The following is a 19,113-nucleotide window of genomic DNA, read 5'->3' on the forward strand; positions in this document are numbered from 1 at the left end:
TAGACTGCACAGCAGACGCGAGCAGATGGAACAAAGAGGCAGACAAGTCGTGGCCCCTGTAGATAGTAGTTCGCATATGTGCACACCCGGTTCACAGTCTATATCCGAACCAACGATGCTATTTTCAAGAGACATCAATTCGCTGTACGTATAGTCCTTGCGACCATCCAAGCATTCTATCTACAGTACTTCACATCATCAGCAGCGGGGGCCGATGCTGGACATGGATCAGCGCTGATCGTGGAGAACCCCTCGTTCGCTCATCCAGGCCTTGGCTGACGACACCCAGATGCACGATGCTGTCTTTGGATGCCAGGCACAGTGTGCGTACACGAGTTCGGTACAGTGTGCGTTTTCGCTTGTCCTTTATTAGGCCTTGCTGCTTGCGACGGGCAAAGGGCCTAGACAATTTGCAGCCAATACATAAGCGCACGCGGCGGCCCGGGGTGCTGGCACAAAGCACAAAAAACGGGCCCTCTTCCTTTCGTTTGTGAGCAAGTTGATCAAAGACTCGAATTTTGCCATCTTCCTTGCATCACAAGTCGCCGCGACCTAAAATAGCTCGGAGGCCGCGAGTTTACATGGTACCGACAATTTCCAAGGACCCCTGCCCGTCGCCAACCAGCCATCACTGACTGAACATCGCCGGTGCCATGACTCGACGTCGACGTCTGCTGGCGGCCTTTGTCTGAAACCATCCTGCAACGAGCCGTTCGCTACGGAGTATCGAAGGCCAAGCGCGTTTCGCGGCCATCAGATGCCAGACGTCAGTCCCAAGCATCTTTACTTCTTAGTTCCTGGACAAGTGGCATTCTCCGTTGAATAAGCTCTCAGAGCACAGGCTACCCATATTCTCTTCCGTTGTGCATATCATTTCAGAGCAACCAGCCACGTATTCGCATAGCCACTTCAAGCTCGCTATTAGCGTGGCGTACCCGCACGTGACCGGCCTGTTGTCGCCAAAACGCCTCGGTCGTGTCTCTGGCTTGGCGGTCGAGACAAAGGGGGAGTTGCTTTCTCCCTCGCCTCGATCGAAGGGAGAGGAAAAGAGACAGCAATGAAAGGGACGGAAATTAACTCATTCACGAAGACGCAAATGATTGACCATCCTTTGCGCCATTAGCCTAGAGTCCCGGCACCGCGCATGCCCATAGAGTAAGGTACCTAGGTACCTACGGAGCAGGTAGGTACAAGACGGGCGGGCGCATGGAGCCCGGAGGTTTCAGTTCCGTGGCCTCCGCTGATGCTGCTGCGTCAGCTGCCAGCCTTCGCCTCGCCAACCACCAGGGGGGGGGGTTGGTTGCTGGGTCCCGTCTGGTCCCGTACCTGTGCTTGCGCCCTGTAGTTGTCTCGCCTCCTCCAACAACGCAAAACTCTCTCCCATCCTCAACATCGCCTCGCCATCTACTCCAACTCCCTCTTGCTGCCTCTATCTTCACTCCCAAACCGTTCTGCGTAACCCGACCGCATCGCTTGAATTCTCACGACCATCACTCACCGCTGCGCCCAACCAACTCACCCACCCAACGAGTTCGCTCCAGATCACCCGTCGCGATGCCTGAGCAAGACGCCCCCTATGACCCGTACATCCCCAACGGCCAGTCGGCATCTCAACAAGGTGCTGGCGGCACTGCCAGGACGCATGCCCTGCAAGAGGTAGGCTGATAGCGACTCTGCCATTTTTTTCTTTGATACCCGCGATGTTTCTGAGCAACGGTTGCGTGTCGACCTGGCGGCCCGTTGCCAACACCCTGCGGCGCTCCTAAAGACGACCGCGCACCACCTGCACCCTGTCCTTCGCGGCGGAAACATCTAGCAATGCGACAGAATGAACGCGTTCATCAGCGCCCGAGCGTGGATTGACGGCTGATGCACGACGGCTCTCTGATGCTCCATTCTCTCCACGCCGCAGCGACAGCCAGTCGGGAGGATTCAGCCCCATGAGATGATCGGCTTCCATCGTCTCGGCGCCTTGCAATCTTTACGCGTTCCATGGCTGCGCAACAGCCAAGCCGAAATCGGAAAACGATGCTGACGTGGTCTCTGTAGCAAATCAACGACACAGTCGGTGTGATGCGCGACAACATCAGCAAGGTGTCCCAGCGCGGCGAACGGCTCGATGCTCTGCAGGACAAGACGGACAACCTGGCTGTTTCGGCCCAGGGTTTCCGTCGTGGAGCCAACAGGGTCCGCAAGCAGATGTGGTGGAAGGACGTCAAGATGCGCATGTGCCTGATTGCCGGCATCATCATTCTGCTGCTCATCATCATCATTCCCGCAGGTAAGGAAGCCTGAGTTCGAGCCTGTGCCACGCCGCCATCGCTAACCCTTGATGTTCCTAGTCGTTGCTACTCGTAAATGATCACCACGCGCTGCTTTGAGTACACGGTCCGTCAGGGGGCCCAAATCTAGACATGACGTCGGTCGAACCTCGCGTGCCTGCGAGATTCGGGACATGGGGGTGGATAAAGCGGTAGCGAATTGTCACGATGGATTACTTGTTTTGAGCACGCTGGACTTTGAGCAAGCTGGCTGTCGAGTACTGAGGCTTGTTGGGCCACTCAGTACGAGGACAAAGGCCGGAGAGAAGCGACCGCGGTGTGGCTCCTCGGCGACGGCAGATTGGACTTGATGTGTATGATTGAAGGCCCGGCGTTTCTCCCGCATAATTGACATGATTTCAACTCACTCTCTTCTCTTGATACGCGTCTACCGTGAAGCGTATAGGATACGTAATGCTGTTGTGGGTTTGCCGGGGCCGGAATGGTCCCGGCAGACGCTCTCGAAGCCCGCGACAACGGCGCCAGCGGGAGAAGGGAGAGGAGGTGACGGGGGCCCTTGGCCAGTCTGCAGCTGACTTGCATACATTATGGACACGTCGCTTTGCCATGTTCGCCATACCCTGCTCGCCTGGTGCTTGAGAGCTTGCAGTATATTGGAGGAGCAGTCTGGAATGCGCTGCGCTCTTTTGCTCGTCCGAGAGCGGCCCACGCTTCCCACGCAGCGTTTAGTGAAGCGATGCCTCACGCAGAGGAAGGGAAGCATTTTTGGAGGTGGGCTAAGGGGAGCGAGCCTTGGCGATGGAATGAGGGGGTTTATGAGGCCATGCAGGCACATGTTGAGGTACTGCCGGATGATGAGTGGACACTGATGGCGTTGCTGCATCCACGGCAGCATGTGTGTCTTACGACGTCTGGCGCCCGCTCCGTCCAGCCAGCTGCCCCCTCCCTCTTGCGCGTCAGGCAAGCATCTTCGACAGCGGCCTGTTCGGAGGAGCTGCGAGGCATTTGTTGCAAGAAAAGAAAGATAATTTAGATTAGGGAGGCCGTCTTACTGAGCTCTAGCTAGGTGTGTATCCGTACTAGTGGTTAGTGGCTGACTGGCACCCTCAGTCGGTTCAGCGCCCCCTCGCTTGTCTGCCGGAATAAGATTTCTGTCAATAATTACTTTATACTCATCATTCACGTCCGTCCACACGGTCATTCATCTCGTCTCCCAAAGAGCTTGTAGGCGGCGTTTTCTGGCATCCAGAATTGGACTAAGCCACCTGGGCATCCTTCCTTCCTTCAGCGCCATGGACCCTGGGCCTGGCGGGTGGCCGGCAGTGGGGGGGACGGCTCACCGCCCGCTGCGGCTTCGGGGGTCAGCGCCTTTTTTTTCTGCCCCTCCCCCACAGAACCTCCGAACCTCCACTCGTCTCTGCAGGCGCTCCTGAAGAAGAGGAGTCACCGTCAGCCCACCGCTGAGCGTACATATATTTGCAGCTCGTGCCCTGGTTGACGAACAGCTCAGCCATTGACTCTGCCATCGAGTCGAGCCAACAGCGTCCGTCCAAGATGCTGTCCGCCGCCGCGTCCGCCGCCGTGCGGGCTGGCTCTCGCCGCGCTGTACACTGTCGGGCTGGGGCTGTTACTGCTCCGAGACAGGCGCGGTGCCCCAACGTCGCTCTCTGCCGCGCTTTCTCCACGACGAGGGCTCCGGCTTCCCCCCCCGCGAGGGACCGCACGCGCGAGATCGTGCGTCAGACCGTCAGCAGCATCGGCAGCAAGCGCGAAGGCCAGCAGTACCTGAAGCTCTTCACTTCCGTCTCGTCCCAGAAATTCGCCGTCATTAAGGTCGGCGGCGCAATCCTGACCGACCATCTCGACGAGCTATGCCGCAGCTTGCTGTTTCTCTACGAGCTCGGCCTCTATCCCATCATCGTTCATGGAGCCGGGCCCCAGCTTAACCGTCTCCTCGAGGAGGCCGGCATCGAGCCCCAGTTCGAGGAGGGCATTCGTGTAACCGACGCCCAGACGCTCGGCGTCGCCCGCAAGCTGTTCCTTGAGGAGAACCTCAAGCTGGTCGACCGGCTGGACGAGCTGGGCGTCCAGACCCGGACCCTCAGCGGCGTCTTCGTGGCCGATTACCTCGACAAGGAGAAGTGGCAGTACGTCGGCAAGATTACAAAGGTGAACAAGGCCGCCATTGAAAAGTCCATCGAAGCCGGCTACGTCCCCGTGCTCACGTCCATGGCCGAGACCGAGGATGGCCGGCTGCTCAACGTCAACGCCGATGTGGCCGCCGCCGAGCTCGCCCGCGCTCTGGAGCCGTTAAAGGTTGTCTACCTATCCGAAAAGGGCGGCCTGTTCGACGGCGAGAAACAAAAAATATCCCACATCAACCTTGACGAGGAGTTCAGTCAGCTCATGTCCCAGCCCTGGTGCCAGTATGGCACACGCCTCAAGATCAAGGAGATCAAGGAGCTGCTCGATACCCTGCCCCGCACCTCGAGCGTCGCCATCATCCACCCCAACGACCTGCAAAAGGAACTGTTTACCGATTCTGGTGCCGGCACTATGATCCGCCGCGGCGACAAGATCCAAAAGGTTACGTCCGTGACTGACTTTGGAGACGTCAGCAGGCTCAAGGCCACCCTGATTCGAGACCGAGAGGGCCCCGACGCCGAGGCTACCGTGGATCGATGGATTGATTTCCTCGCCGAGAACCCCTTTTCCGCCTACTACGATGAGGCCATGCAGTGCCTGGCCATCGTCATGCCGCCCGCCAACGGCCGTGCAATGGCCACCCTTGCCACCCTGACCATCACCAAGTCGGGCTGGCTGACAAACATAGCCGAGAATGTGTTTGCCGCCGTCAAGAAGGACTACCCCAGCCTGGTATGGACGGTTAACGAGGCCGACGAGAACCTGACGTGGTTCTTTGAAAAGGCCGACGGCAGCTTCAACAATAATGGGAGCGTCCTCTTCTACTACGGCTGTGACCTGCGGTCCGACGCCCTGGCCCCCGTCGTAGATGAGTTCAACGCCCACGGACGGGCCATACTGGGCGATTCGAACCTCGAGTCTCGCCTCGGCCGGGCTGCACAGGCCGCCAGCCAGACCCTCAGCCGCCCGCAGGTCGCTCAGCAGGCTCGAGGCTTCTCCACCCTGGGATGCGGACCGCAACGGCGGGGCTTTGCCACCACGACGAACCCCAACCCGCCGCTGGGCAAGAAGAATGCCTCCAACACGGTTCCCACCCGCGTCGGCTTGATCGGCGCCCGCGGGTATACCGGCCAGGCCCTGATCGACTTGCTCAACGCCCACCCTTCCATGGACCTCAGGCACGTGTCCTCCCGAGAGCTGGCGGGTCAAGAGCTGAAGGGCTACACGAAGCGCAAAATCATCTACGAGAATCTGGGGCCCGAGGATGTTGGCAAGCTCGAGAAGAACGGGGATATTGACTGCTGGGTCATGGCGCTACCTAACGGCGTTTGCAAGCCGTACATTGAGGCCATTGACGAGGCTGGCAAGGGCCGCGACAAGCGGAGCGTCGTTGTCGATCTCTCGGCTGACTACCGCTTCGACAACACATGGACGTATGGTCTGCCGGAACTCACCAAGCGCTCCGCGATATTCCAAGCTACCCGGATCTCGAACCCCGGCTGCTACGCCACGGCTGCGCAGCTCGGCATCGCCCCTATTCTGGAACATCTCGGCGGCCAGCCGACGGTGTTTGGTGTTTCCGGATACTCCGGAGCCGGGACCAAGCCGTCGCCCAAGAACGACATCAATCAGCTGCGGGACAACCTCATGCCCTACAGCTTGACGGACCACATTCACGAACGCGAGATCGGCAGCCAACTGGGAGCGCCGGTGGCCTTTATCCCGCACGTGGCCTCGTGGTTCCGGGGCATTCACCACACCATCAACATCCCGCTCAACAAGACGATGACGTCGCGCGACATTCGTCAGATCTACCAGGACCGGTACGCGGGCGAGAAGTTGGTCAAGGTGGTTGGAGAGGCGCCGCTCGTGAAGAGCATCATGGACAAGCACGGCGTGGAGATTGGAGGATTCGCCGTGCACAGCAGCGGCAAGAGGGTGGTTGTGTGCGCAAGCATCGACAACCTGCTCAAGGGCGCCGCCACCCAGTGCCTCCGTGAGTATTCCCAGTACCCACATTCCCGGTGTCCTGTAAGGATTTGCCGCTGACTTTGTATCGCAGAAAACATGAATCTTGCATTGGGATATGCGGAGTTTGAGAGCATTCCTACCATGTAAAACCCCGGCCATGTGTAAAAAGGAGCATCAGCCTGGTTTTCTTTCGAGTATTACTATTTGGCCAATAGCACGTGCACCGCCTTACCTTTTCCCGGCGCTGCCTTGCATGCGCCGTGGAACCGCAACCATGTATTGCGAGTAATTACATTGGCAGAACTGCGAGCTATTTGCTCGACTGCCCGCTCAAGTGCCTGCTTGAATGAACAGTCGACCGACCAGTCGACTGTGGTCTTTCTTTTTCTCGTGCCGGCGGAGGTTGACTAGACCTTGGTTGGGCTTTCTTTGTTTAACGCCATCTGATGTTGATTGCACACTGTACCTTCCGGGTCCTTGCGCCCATGTCGGAGCTCATGGTGCACGGGGTGCTTTGCGGGGGGGCATCTGGATGATAAAGCTGTAACTACCTGGAGAGCGTCGAGATTGCTGTAGTTGTGTTGCGGGAGCGAAGTGTTTTTGGGTTTCAGATGTCGGGTTTCATGTCCAGGCTCATTGCTGACGAGAGAAAGCCTTGGGCCAAGCAACGCAGCCACGACTGAATGCTGCACATGCTGCATGGCAAGTGATGGTCCGCACAATCAGTCGTCGAGCACTGTGGCACAAGCACAGCCATGGAAAAAGCCAACGTGGAGGATAAGCGCTTCTGCCGTGTAACGGGCTTTGTTGCCGGGTGTGGGTGGGAGCGACACTATCGACGGGCCAGTGAGACGTCGGGGCTGGATGAGGAGTGAGACGACAGTACCAATACACACGGCAATGTATCTGGATCCTTTGCTGACGTGAAGGTTTGGCGGACGAGCAGGGATGATGATGCACGGTCCAAGACGGCAGAGAGCCTTGCTGGGAGGAGATGGAAGGCTGGTACAGTAGGTAGTAGGTACTGTAGGAAGGACTGCAGTGGGTGAGGGAGGGATAACTAACTACGGCGAGGGACGGTTCAGGGAAGCGTGTAAATAACTACTGTAGGTAATGTACTGTAGGTACACTAATCTGTAGGTACTGTAGAATGGGGGTGTTGCGATGACAGGACGCAGTGGGCCGGTGCTGTACTGTACATGCTGTATGTGCATGCTGTAAGCCAAGGACTTGAAGAAGAAAAGGCCATGTTCAATGCTCCGCTTCCTTCAACCGCACCAACGACCCTGTGGCTACAGGGATGTCGGCACCGAGGCAGGTTCGGCTGCCTGCCATGCGCCTTTTCTCTTTGCAGCAAGTCTCGTCCGTCACGTGAAAAGATGTCTGCACGGGGTATCTGTACGGAGTATCTATACGGAGTATCCGTATGCCGCCTCAGCAATTCACGCTCGAGAGTTTTGGCTGCGTTGCATTGCACTTTATTACATCGCTTGGCCTTGCTCACCTTCATTCTTAGTCCTCTTCACTCCCCGTCCCCGACGATGCCGTCGCTCCGCCTGCGGCCCCGCAGCCCGTGGATCGATTGACTCGTCCCATGTTCCTTGCCGAAGGCATCGCATCGTCGCATAGCTTTCGTCCGGCAGGCAGCAGTGCTGGCAAAAGACCCGCCAGCACCACCACACAAGGCCACGCCACGCCAAGCTCGCCCGTCGCCATGGACCAGCCCTTTGCCATCAGCGCCGGCGCCGGCTCCGCGGGTGAGGCCGGCTCTCCCGCAACGGCTGCCGGGATCAAGCGCAGAGCTCCCATTGCCTGTCGAAGGTCGCCCGCCCCTCCCATCCCCACCATTGTCCTGACCACGGGCTTTGACGCGTGCTAACCCGGCCGCCCAGGTGTCGTCGCATGAGAAGCAAATGCATCCACGAAAAGGCCAATCCCCCCTGCAAGTCCTGTCTGGAAGCCGGCCTGGGCCCAGACGATTGGTACGTCTTCCACGAGACAAACAGAGAGACAAACAGAGAACTCACCCGGCTCCAAGCGTCTTCCCCGTCAGAGGCCAGCCGGACCAAGACCGCGAATACCGCCATCCGCGCGCAAGGACCGAAAAGTCTACCAGGCACGCCGTCGCAAAGGTTCGCCGTAGCATCCTTGATGGGCCCGTTGCCTCCAACCATACGGCAGACGACTGGCACAGCCTGCCGCCGCTCGCAGACCTCGTCGACGGCGTCAACCGCTTCACGAGGTACTACTTTCAGCTCGGCTTCATCCCCAAGCAACAGTACCCGGCCCGCCTGCAAAATGACCACCGCTCCGTCAACCTGTTCCTGCTCCTCAGCATCCTCAGCATCTCGGCCCGCCTGAGCCCCTCGCTCAAGGTCCGATACGGCACCGGCGTCAGGGCCGCAGAGTTCTTCATGGAGCGCGCTTCCGATATCGCCATTGGCGAGGTCTACCAGGAGCCCACCCTCGAGAGGTGTCAGGCCTTTTACCTCTTGAGCATCGCCCAGCAGGGCAGCGGCCTGCGCAACAAGAGCTACGTGGGTTCCACCAAGTACGGCTTTCTACTTGCCGCACAAGGGAAGCTGATCAGAAGCGGATCAAGATTAACATGGGCATTGCCGTGCGCATGGCTGCCTTGATGCAACTGCACCGAGAGGAGACGTACCAGGTGCAAAATCCAACACCCGACCTCATCATGCGCGCCGAGTCGGCTCGGCGGACTTTGGTAAGTCGTGGCCGCACCGCTTCTGGCCGCCGTCTCTGACGCTCTGGGGTGATAGTGGATGTTGCATAGCCAGGACAGTCTCCATTCGGGTCCGATGTCTCCCGTGTCTCTCGCCGCAGCCGACATCACGGCTCTCTTGCCCTGCAACGAAGAGGACTTTGCCCATGGACGCGAACCGCGATCCCGCGCCGCCTTGGAGGGCACACCTCCTGCCGTCGACGATCCGTCCCTGATCCGAGACCCGAACCGTTCTCTATTCGCAACCTTGATGCAGATCCACAACTTCTGGGGTATCGTGGGCCGTCGCGCCGTAAGCTACAGTAAAAGCTCGCGGCCCTGGGAGCCGACCAGCGAATTTTCTCAGATGGCGAGGAGATTGGGAGAATGGGAGCAAGGCCTTCCGCACGAGCACATGTGGAGTAACTTTCTCCTCAAGGGCTACAAGGCCGAGGGCCAGGATCTGGTAGGTTGCCGGCCAGGGCTAGATGATATGCCTGCTCCGTCCAAGGCTGGGGAGCGAACCTCAACTGACACTGTCTCAGGCGTACCTGTGCGTGACCATGATGACGAGAATCTGTAATATTGTCTTGCGAAGACCGTATTTAATCGAGTAGGCTTCATGTCCTCTTGGTCTCTTGTGACTGCCAAGCTGACGAGGCCTGCAGTGTCATCAAGCCCGACACAAAGAATAGGGAGAAGCAAGCTTTCTTCTCTGATCTATCCAAAGATTTGTTCCGCGACGTACGCCAACTGTATGAGCAGGTCGACGCTCAGTTCACGGACCGAACGCCCGACGAGAGCGTGGGCGCGCAAATCGCCGCCTTTTGTGTATACAGCTGTGGTCTATTTTCGACGTACATCTGCAAATACCCGCACAGTAAGTCTCGGACACGCGCCAGCTTGTCAGCACACTTCGGCGGTTGTTGACATGTCGTTGGCGCAGTCTGCCAAGACACTGCTCTGGCCCAGGATGGCCCAGCGATGCTCCAGCGCATCATCACCATCCTCCGAGAGTGCAAGGAAGTGTGGCCGTTGGCGGCGCGGTGGGTCGAGGCCCTCGAGAGGTTTTCCATGGACCCTCAGTCCGAAGCGCTGGCGGCCGAGGGAAGCATGGACGACGGCAAGGATCCGGTTCCCCACGCCATCCGTCCCTTTCCAGTCACTGCCCCCACGCCGCCGCAGGTCTCGCACACGCCGTCACTGCCGGACAATGCCGTGCTGCCCAGGCCCGAGCCCCAGCCCTCTTCGACCCTGCACTCTGCTCCTCGCGGCGGCATGGCGCCTTCGATCCCCAGCAACACCAACGGACAGACCCTGACCCCTCCGAGCCAACAGGCGCAAACTCCGTTCCAACCGCCGCCTCAGTCGCTGCCGCATGCCCTGTCCCAGCAGCCAAGGTTGCCTCATCAGCAGCAGCAACACCGACAAGGGGAGCCGCGACCACAGCGGCAATCTGCTCCGCACCACATGTACATGTCGCCACAGGCGCCTCCGCCGCCTCTCGGCCGCCAACCTGTCGACGGACTCGGCATGCTCATTGAGGCCTTCGACACACACCAGCCGGCAGGCGCGCCGTACGGGATCGGCGGGACGCCCGGCACGGGGCCGTACTATCCCCAGCTCGGGCCGGGCAACGATGGGTTCGAGGGCGAGCTACAGTTCTATATTGACGGCGCCTCGTCCACGTGGATGAACACGGGCGCGTGGCTGGACACGATGCAATGATGAAACGAATGTCAAGGAGAAGTCGAGTGTTGTATACCATGGCCGGCAGGGGCCGGTGTGAAGCTTTCTTGCATATAGCGCGGGGAGCGAATGGCCGGACGCGCCTAGGCGGCGCTGGCATACTAGCCGGGTTTCCTTGTTATTCTGTCTTTTTCTGTGCTTTGTACGCGGGCCTTGAACACTTCGGCCAGGCTGGCGCTGGACATGTTTGTATTGTACAGCCAGCTGGAGATGTTGGACCGTGTCATGTGGTCGTGGCGCCGGCTTCAGGCAAAAGCGCCGTCGGCATGGAGGTCATTTGCGCTGCCGAGCGAGCAATCCAAGCACAGCCGTTTGCTGCTTCTCCCGACGAGCCCGAGTGCTATTTTACTTTATTTACTTGAAGATGGATGCAAAAGGACTGGGGAGCCGAATGCAAGCTGTGTCCTTGTTCTCTCCCCTTATTCTGCTGGGGCTTACCCACCTACCCGGGACCAAGTGCCTTTCCCCCTTGTTCCCCAGCTGCATGCTGATGCCCTTTGACGATGTCACCAAGACATCCAAAAAAAGACAGTTCGCAGGCGAGCCACTCTGTACAGCCAGATGCAATCACGTATGCCCTGGAGCATCGTCAACAGGGGCAGCAAGTTCACTCATGTTTCTACAACATCTCCCTGCCGACTCAGTCTCCCGCCGTCTCCTCACTCTCTCTGCTCTTCGACACTCTCCTTTCCGAACCCTTTTCTGATCCGCCTCAATAATCTCGGCACAAGTCGCAAAAGCCGCGCACGCCCGTCTTGAACAAATGATCCCATTCACTTGAAGGGCATCCAAGAAACGCAACGCGGGCGAGATGAAAACTTGGGTGTGAAACTCGGAGAAATGCCTGTACTCCCAACCCTCTCTACATGACTTTTGTGTCGCCACCGCCTCTTTCCTTGGAATCCGTGCGGGGCATTACATGACTCCTCTATTCCGTCGTCGCGTAAACTCGAGTGAGATGATGAAATAACCGACGTGCAATGGGTGCAGAACTTGTCGACGCCAGAAGGAACCGGGTCAAAGGGATTTCCGATGCGACTGGGATATGATGGGGTATTGCGATTACTGTAGTGCCTTTAGGGTCTATGTGCACGTGCAAGCGTCATGGGAATTCGTTTGGGGGATGGGATGTTGTGTCGTGAAAGGGGGGGAAGGGGGAGGGGGGGGGGTTGGGGGTTGGTAGTCCTTCTGAGCCGGGCGGGACGCGGACTTGGCACTGGACGAGTGCATCGACCGCCAGCGCGTGGAATGGTGCGAAGCATGTTCCTCGGTGTGCCAATTCGTCTGGCCCTCCACGAAATCGTGCCTCAGCTTCAGGTCTGGGCCATGACAGTCTGAGCGCCGCCCAGTTGGCGCTTAACCTGCTCGCGAGCCCAGCGAGCTGTCTCGATGGTCCGAGGCTGGAATTCGCGGTTGGTCTTTGTCTCCTTGATCATCGTGGTGAGCCAGTCCTGTCGGAAGAAGCTGTCCACCAGCTCGCCATTGGGATAGGCATCGGCCAGGTCACTGGATAAAACGTCAGCTCGCGTCCCACGTCGACTTGATTCTCGCCGCGACTTACCCAACGACACCCATGGACGCGCGCATCAGGGACTCGCTGCGGTTCATGTCGCCGGCAATTTGACCGAGAAGGTTGAAGATGGCGGGCACGAATTGCTGGAGGGTTTGAGCTGCATAACATGTCAGTGAGGACGAGGAAGAGCAACGTCGGAGGAACACACTCTTGCCGCTGGCCTTCATGGCACCAATAATGCCACCCCAAGCATCCATGATGCCTTCCCGGAGCGAAACGACGTAGTCGAACATCTCGTAGGGCCCATCGGGCGTTGCCGTGACCGTCGACGCCTGCTCCAAGACTTGGGCCACAACCGACAAGTACGCCTCAAAATGCCCACCGATGGCGCCGGCAATGTCGCCAAAGCACTGCAAGATGGCAGGCTTGAACTGGTTCGCGAGCGTGGTGCTCTGAGACTGCGAGTTAGCTTTCGCTTCAAGCTGGAGTGGGGTCAGCGGTATTCGAGGTTGGGAAAGACGAACCCTTAAGTTGTTGAGCAGGTAGTTCATGAAGTCATCACAATAAGGCTGGCTGCGCTCGCCCATCGACCTCGTGAGATCGCTGACGAGGCCAATGCCCATCGAGCACAGGCTGGGCTCCTCTTGATTGCCGAGGGCATTATAGAGAAAGGGTGCAAACGCGTCCATGTACTTGATGAAGTCCTCCTCAATCGAGGTGGACAGGGCGCTGATGGTGGCGAAGACGGCCTCGGGAACGCTCGACTTGCCGCCCACGATGCTGAGGAGCTGGAGCAATACCTGCATGATGTGGTCTCCCTGGGGGGCAATCTCCTTGTCAAGGCGCAGGATAATGGCCTGCAGGACGGTGCACAGACTATTCTGCATCTCCTCTAGAGTTATCTTGTCCTCGACGCTGACGACCTGCGACTGCAGGGGAACAGTCTCCTCAAGTCGCTTGAGAATGACCTCAGAGAGCGACGCGATCGCTTGCAAGCTGTCGGTGGCCGCGTTCTGGACGAAGACATTGAGGACCTCGTACGCGGCGGTCCGGACCGAGGTGTCGGCATCCTGGCGAGCCGTCACGTCGAGCAGCGAGCTGACAGCCTGGTTGAAGTGAGGGGTGATGGGGTTCGAGGCAGAGCCAGCGTCGCTGGCGAAGCGCTCGGCGAGGTTCATGAGGGCCCAGCAACACGAGGGGACCATCTTGGCATTGCTGAGCAGGCCCTTGAACAGGGATTCGATCAGCGTGGGCAGGTGTTGAGCGGGATCAATGGCCTCTGAACACGCCTCCGTAACGCGGCCCAGGGCGTATGCCGTCGAGTCTCTGACCTGGAGGGACTGGTCGTCCATCATGGTAATGAGAATAGGAAGAGCCTGCTTGACAATGGGATCCAGGACCTTCTCATCGGGACCTTCCATAATGGCGCCGAAAGCCGAGACGGCCGCGTCGCGCTCATGCCAGTCTTCTCCACGCAGGTTCGTCTCAACAAACTGCAGCACTGGGGCGATGATGCTAGCACCAACGGCCTGCGAGTAGAGCTGCAGACACTGGTAGGCGGCGCGGGACAGGTTGTACTCGTCGTCGGCGGCGTCCTCGTCCTGCTTGGTCAGAAGCGTCAACAGCACCGGCACCACCTCATTCGCGGCGACCCGAGCGAAGTTGAAAAAGGGACGCATCTGGTCGGCGCTCTCCACCTGGGCGTTGTCGTCCTCGATGGACAGCTCCTCCTCGCAGACGGTGCACCAGAACTCGACGGCGAGCTTGGCGACGTCCTCGTCGTCAGACTTCATGCCCAGGATGGTCAGGCCAAAGAGGGCTTTCTCCATGTAGTAGCGCATGTTGTCGTAGTAGAGGGCCATGATGCGGTTGAGACAGCCAAAGGCGCCCTGCTGGATGCGAGAGTCGTCGGCCTGCGTCGCCTCGCAGACAACCTGCATAATGTAGTTTCGCTCGCCCTCGTGCTTGAAATTGTTGCCCACAAACTCGAGAGAGTCGCCTAGGGCCGTGATGGCGGCGAGCCGGACCTCAATGTTGGCCTCTTCCTTGCGGGCGCCCTGCACCACGGCCGTCAGGATGGCGTTGGAGTGGGACACGAGAGCTAAGCGCAGCTCCGAGTCTTGGGTCTCGCAAATGTAGCCGATGGTGGTGAGGGAGGCTTGCTTTTGGTGATCTGCGCCCTCGCTGACATTTTTCACCAGGAACGGCATCAGGTCGGTCCACTGCTGACGAGGGAGCTCGATGGCGGCGATGGAGGAGATGACCTGGGCGGCGGCGTTACCCGCCTGTGCGCTAGACGACGACAAGGTCTGCAGCGTCAGCTCCTTGACGCGGTTCTTTGTTTCGTCGTCCGTCTGTTGCAGCCATTTAGCCTGCAGCTCTTGATGACGACCAAAGTGCCTAGTCGTGAAGGCATTTTTCAGGGCCAGGCCGGCGGCGGCTCGGATGGAGCTATCTGCTTGATCGTTGGCAAGTTCTTGGACAAGCGTTGCGAGGTAGAGCGGCTGCAAAGGGGCCAAGGAGAAGCGGGGAAGGCGAGGTTAGCAAACGATCAAGGCCGCGAGTAGGCACTGGACGGGGTGCACCCACAAAGTTGCTCTCGGCCGCTTGGCTAAGCTGCTGTTCGGCGGCATTTCGCAAGTTCGCGTCTATCGAGGTCACCCCAAGGTTAGCACCAAGCTGCCCGGGCGAGGATGATTCTGCTGGGGCACGTCGCACGCCACCGCCGGGTCTCGCGAGTTATCGGCAGCAGCGGGGAAGAGGAGACTCACCCGGAGACAGCGAGTTGGCGAGCACCTGATTTATCTCTGAGCTCGACATGATGATGTGTAGCGGAGCGTCTCGTCATGCGGATATGAGGGCCTTTGGCAGGTTTGCCGGTCGGAAGTGCACGTGCGAGCAGCCCGAGGCGGAGTCGAAACGCGCAGTGGGGGCTCAAACGCTGCGAGTCGAAAAAATAGACTTGCTGCCGGACGGGTAAGAGGAGCCTCGCAAAGGGAGGAGAGAAGAGGAGGAGGAGAAAATAAGGGAGGAACCCAGGACTGGGCGTGCGTCGAGGCTTTGTGCTCTTGCGGGAAGAGAGTAGAAGTAGAGAAAGTAAGAGCCTGGCTCTTCCGGGGGCAAGAGGAAAAAAAAGACTGGACGAGGCAGGATGGGAGAAGGAGGACGGATGGGAGGTCGCAGACAGGGCGCGTTCGCAAAGGGGTGCGGATGAGCTGGGAGGGGGAGGGCAGGGATAGTGATGGGGGGGTGGGCGGCGCAGTTGTTCCGGGGACTTGCCTGCGGAGAGGAAACGCGCCTGGACGTCCGCGGCGCCGGGTATAGGGTACCTGCTCGGCACGCACGAGAAAGGTTAGGGCAAGAAAGAGTTGGCGACGAGTCGACGAATCGAGGGAGTGGTGTGGGAGAAGAGCGGTGGAAAACGATGGGGGCGAGGAGGAGACAGAGAGAGAGAGGAAGGCCGGAAGAGGAGGAGTTTGCTGGAACGAAGTAAACGCCTGGTGAAAAGCAAGTTGCCCGTCAATCAACATGTCCCAGGCCGACGACGAGGGTGCCGTGGCTTGGCTGCTGGCGACCGCTGTAGGCCCTGTAGCAGCCTTCTGTCGCCACTGGCGGGCCGGATCAGGCAGCGGGCGTGTGCCAAGCGAGCCAGGAGATGGTACCCGGACTTATCTAGCAGACGAGTATACTCACGCTTTCTCACTGCGCAAGAAGTACATCTACGTGGCTTTCTGCTCGTACCGTCAAGGCAGGCCGCAACCAAAACAATAAGGCCAACTTCTGGAAGTCTCGGGGCACCACAGCCGTCCGTTGACCGACAATTTGCACCCTCTGGCAGAGTGCCCTCCTTTTATGCGCATCTGCGGCAAGGCACAAAGTGTAGCCTCCCACGAGCAGCAGCAGCAGCAGCCGCCTTCACTCGTTAGCTGCCGCGCCCTCGCCTAGCCCTGTCTCACAGTGCCCCGAGTCAAGCGGGCCGGAGCCATGGATGCAGGCTTTTCCCCCCTCTCGGGCTCTCTCTCTTTCCCCCGCACCGGACACCTCGTGGCTGGCCCCATTCGCACTGTATCTTGCCTCTCTGGCCCAAAGTATCTGGGAGAGTGCGAGGTTAGTCATTCATTACTAGGTACTCGACATGATTCGCTTGCGTTTCCTTTGGCCGGTTTTCCTCCTCCTCTTTGTTACGCGACACCATTGCTGCGAGCCTATTCGAGCCTCACCGTGACGCGGCACTCAATAATATCCACCCCGTCCGTTTGTTTTTGTTTGTTTTCTCCCCTCGCCCGCCTCCGTAATCAACTGCCCCCACACCTTCCATGGCAACCTCCCCGCTGTCCAGGTACCGGTACGTGTACCGATCGCACTGTGGATAATCATTGTTGGAAGCTTTGCTCCCCTCCAGAACCAACCAGGGGAAAACATGTTCCCGAGCGGGCGGGTTCCTACAGTTTGAGTTTGGAGCTGTTCCTTGTTGAAGGAGAGCCGAGCTGAGTACAGAGGGGTAAGGGTGTTACCGTAGAACGTAAGGCGGGGGACAATTTACTCAAGTATAGTACTTGGGTTTCCAGAACCCCTTTTACCATTCCCCCATCAAGCAAATGGCTTCAAGAAACGCGCTCCCCTGTTATTCCCCGCCAATGTACGACGCATCATGTCATGGCCCTCTCAACCTCCTCCTCGGCTTACGCTCCACTCACCTTTGCCTCCAAGGCGCTTACGATGCTCGGCCCGTTGGCGCCGCCGTTCAGGTCCAGCTCCTTCACCTCGCCCCGCGAAACCGGCCTGGGGATAAAAGGACTGCCGGAACGGCTGGCGACAAACTGATGGCACACGAGTCAGTCGTCGTACACGGAGCAAGAAAGGGCATAACTTACGTTGCTAGCGGCGCTGAGGAGGGCCGTCAGTGAACTCTGCACCACGTCGTGGTGGATGCCAACGCCCCACACGTTGGTATTGCTGCCGACCGCCGTGCATTCAATGTACGTCGCGGCCTTGACGTCGCGACCCCTGCCAATGGCATGCTCCTTGTAGTCGTGGACGTCGAGGTTGATGCCAACGCCCTTGAGCGCGTTGGCCAGACTCGAGATGGGTCCGTTGCCGCGGCCACGTAGCTTGAACTCCTTGCCGTCACAGGACATGACGCCCTCAAAGACTCGGTTCAAGTCTTTGGTATCTTGCGTCTTGCCCGGTGCCGGGGGGGCCGGTGAGGAGCTGCGGTCCGGCAAGATGCTGTAGTCGACAATGCTGAACTGCCGGTTCTCCTTGACGAAGTACGTCTTTTCGAACAAGTCGGTGATTTCCTGCGACCGCAGCTCCCGGCCCAGGTCGTCAGCCTTTCTCTGGACGACCTTGGAGAAGGCGACCTGCAGGCCCCTGGGAAGATCCAGCTGCAGCTGGCGCAGGATGATCCAGGCGGCCCCGCCCTTGCCACTCTGCGAATTGACGCGAATGACGGCCTCGTACGTGCGGCCAATGTCTTGCGGATCCAGGGGCAGATAGGGAATTTGCCACGGGGCGTCGTAGGGCAGGTTCTCGCGCTCGCGGAGCTGGAAGCCCTTTTTGATGGCGTCCTGGTGCGAGCCGCTAAAGGCGCACACGACCAGGGAGCCACCGTAAGGGGCACGCTCGTGTACGGGGATCTTGTTGCACGTCTCGACCGTCTCAATGATGCTGTTGAGGTCGGAAAAATCAATCTTGGGGTGAATGCCTTGGGTGTATAGATTCAAGCCCAGTGTCACCAGGTCGACATTGCCGGTGCGCTCGCCGTTGCCAAACAGGCATCCCTCGACCCGGTCGGCGCCGGCCATCTGGGCCAGCTCGGCGGCGGCGACGGCACAGCCTCTGTCGTTGTGCGGGTGCAGGGAGACGCAGATCTTGTCGCGCTCCGTCACGTTGCGGCAGAAATATTCGATCTGGTCGGCGTAGACGTTGGGCGTCGACATTTCGACGGTGGCGGGCAGGTTGAAGATGATGGGGTTCTCGACCGAGGGCCCCCAGGCGGCCTTGACGGCCTCGCAGACGTCGATGACGAACTCGGGCTCGGAGTCGGAAAAGGTCTCGGGGCTGAATTCAAAGGCCCATTCGGTACCCTGCTGGGCGGGATCGTCCTTGGTCAGGGACCGGACGAGCTTGGTGCACCGGACGGCCGTCTCGAGGGTCTCCTCCTTTGTAAAGTTGAAGACGATGCGCCGGAAGCACTCGCTCGTGGCGAGGTAGATGTGAATGAGACCCTTCTTGGCCCCCTTGAGCGACTCGACCGTCCTCCGGATGAGGTCCTCGCGGCAGGGGGAGAGGACCTGCAGCCAGACGTCGTCGGGCACGGCGCCGGGCGTCTCGATCAGGCGGCGGGTGAAGGCGAAGTCGGTGTCGGAGGCGGACGGAAACGACACCTCAATTTCCTTGTAGCCGAGGTCGACGAGCATCTTGAAGTAGCGCCATTTCTCGTCGCCGTTCTGCCGCTCAAGGTTAGCAAAGGCTCGAGTTGCCGAGGGCGGAGCTTGCCATTGGGTCGACCAGGCTTTGGTTGCCATCGCGAAGGTCGGTGGCCAGCCAGCGAGGGGCCTTGTCGAGGGTCTTGTTTGGCCATTGGCGGTCGGGCAGCTTCAGCGGCGGGAACCGTTTATATTTTCTCCATGGATCCTGGAGCCTGAGAGTCGGGGAATATCAGTCTGCAACACCGCACGGCATGGGGGTTTCTGTTCATCTCACATTGGCATCTTGACCGGGGGAAA

General features: G+C 59.1%; 5 protein-coding genes across 5 annotated transcripts; 3 read left to right on the forward strand and 2 right to left on the reverse strand.

Annotated features, from left to right (window-relative positions):
• Positions 1-1,554: 1,554 nt before the first annotated feature.
• HRG_04345 (synaptobrevin domain-containing protein) lies at positions 1,555-2,362 on the forward strand (the record flags this gene model as incomplete). The annotated part of the gene is made up of 3 exons (XM_044862816.1): positions 1,555-1,656; positions 2,050-2,281; positions 2,343-2,362. The coding sequence occupies 3 exons, from the start codon at positions 1,555-1,557 to the stop codon at positions 2,360-2,362; spliced, it is 354 nt and encodes a 117-aa protein (XP_044721430.1).
• Positions 2,363-3,836: 1,474 nt separating this feature from the next.
• Positions 3,837-6,545, forward strand: HRG_04346 (NAT, n-acetyltransferase, of n-acetylglutamate synthase domain-containing protein; the record flags this gene model as incomplete). The annotated part of the gene is made up of 3 exons (XM_044862817.1): positions 3,837-3,887; positions 4,026-6,423; positions 6,490-6,545. 3 exons carry the CDS (start codon positions 3,837-3,839, stop codon positions 6,543-6,545), a joined length of 2,505 nt encoding a protein of 834 aa, XP_044721431.1.
• A 1,567-nt stretch (positions 6,546-8,112) lies between these two features.
• HRG_04347 (fungal specific transcription factor domain-containing protein) lies at positions 8,113-10,848 on the forward strand (the record flags this gene model as incomplete). The annotated part of the gene is made up of 8 exons (XM_044862818.1): positions 8,113-8,219; positions 8,291-8,380; positions 8,437-8,935; positions 9,001-9,123; positions 9,179-9,586; positions 9,666-9,733; positions 9,789-10,000; positions 10,067-10,848. The coding sequence occupies 8 exons, from the start codon at positions 8,113-8,115 to the stop codon at positions 10,846-10,848; spliced, it is 2,289 nt and encodes a 762-aa protein (XP_044721432.1).
• A 1,334-nt stretch (positions 10,849-12,182) lies between these two features.
• On the reverse strand, positions 12,183-15,202 carry HRG_04348 (HEAT-like repeat domain-containing protein; the record flags this gene model as incomplete). Its single annotated transcript, XM_044862819.1, has 6 exons — positions 12,183-12,375; positions 12,431-12,539; positions 12,591-12,834; positions 12,907-14,886; positions 14,972-15,030; positions 15,154-15,202. 6 exons carry the CDS (start codon positions 15,200-15,202, stop codon positions 12,183-12,185), a joined length of 2,634 nt encoding a protein of 877 aa, XP_044721433.1.
• Positions 15,203-17,064: 1,862 nt separating this feature from the next.
• Positions 17,065-19,098, reverse strand: HRG_04349 (HMGL-like domain-containing protein; the record flags this gene model as incomplete). The annotated part of the gene is made up of 4 exons (XM_044862820.1): positions 17,065-17,202; positions 17,257-18,834; positions 18,884-19,028; positions 19,091-19,098. The coding sequence occupies 4 exons, from the start codon at positions 19,096-19,098 to the stop codon at positions 17,065-17,067; spliced, it is 1,869 nt and encodes a 622-aa protein (XP_044721434.1).
• Positions 19,099-19,113: the final 15 nt, after the last annotated feature.

The sequence above is a fragment of the Hirsutella rhossiliensis genome, assembly GCF_020360975.1.
Source record: "Hirsutella rhossiliensis strain HR02 chromosome Unknown scaffold00004, whole genome shotgun sequence".
NCBI classification, from domain to species: Eukaryota; Fungi; Ascomycota; class Sordariomycetes; order Hypocreales; family Ophiocordycipitaceae; genus Hirsutella; species Hirsutella rhossiliensis.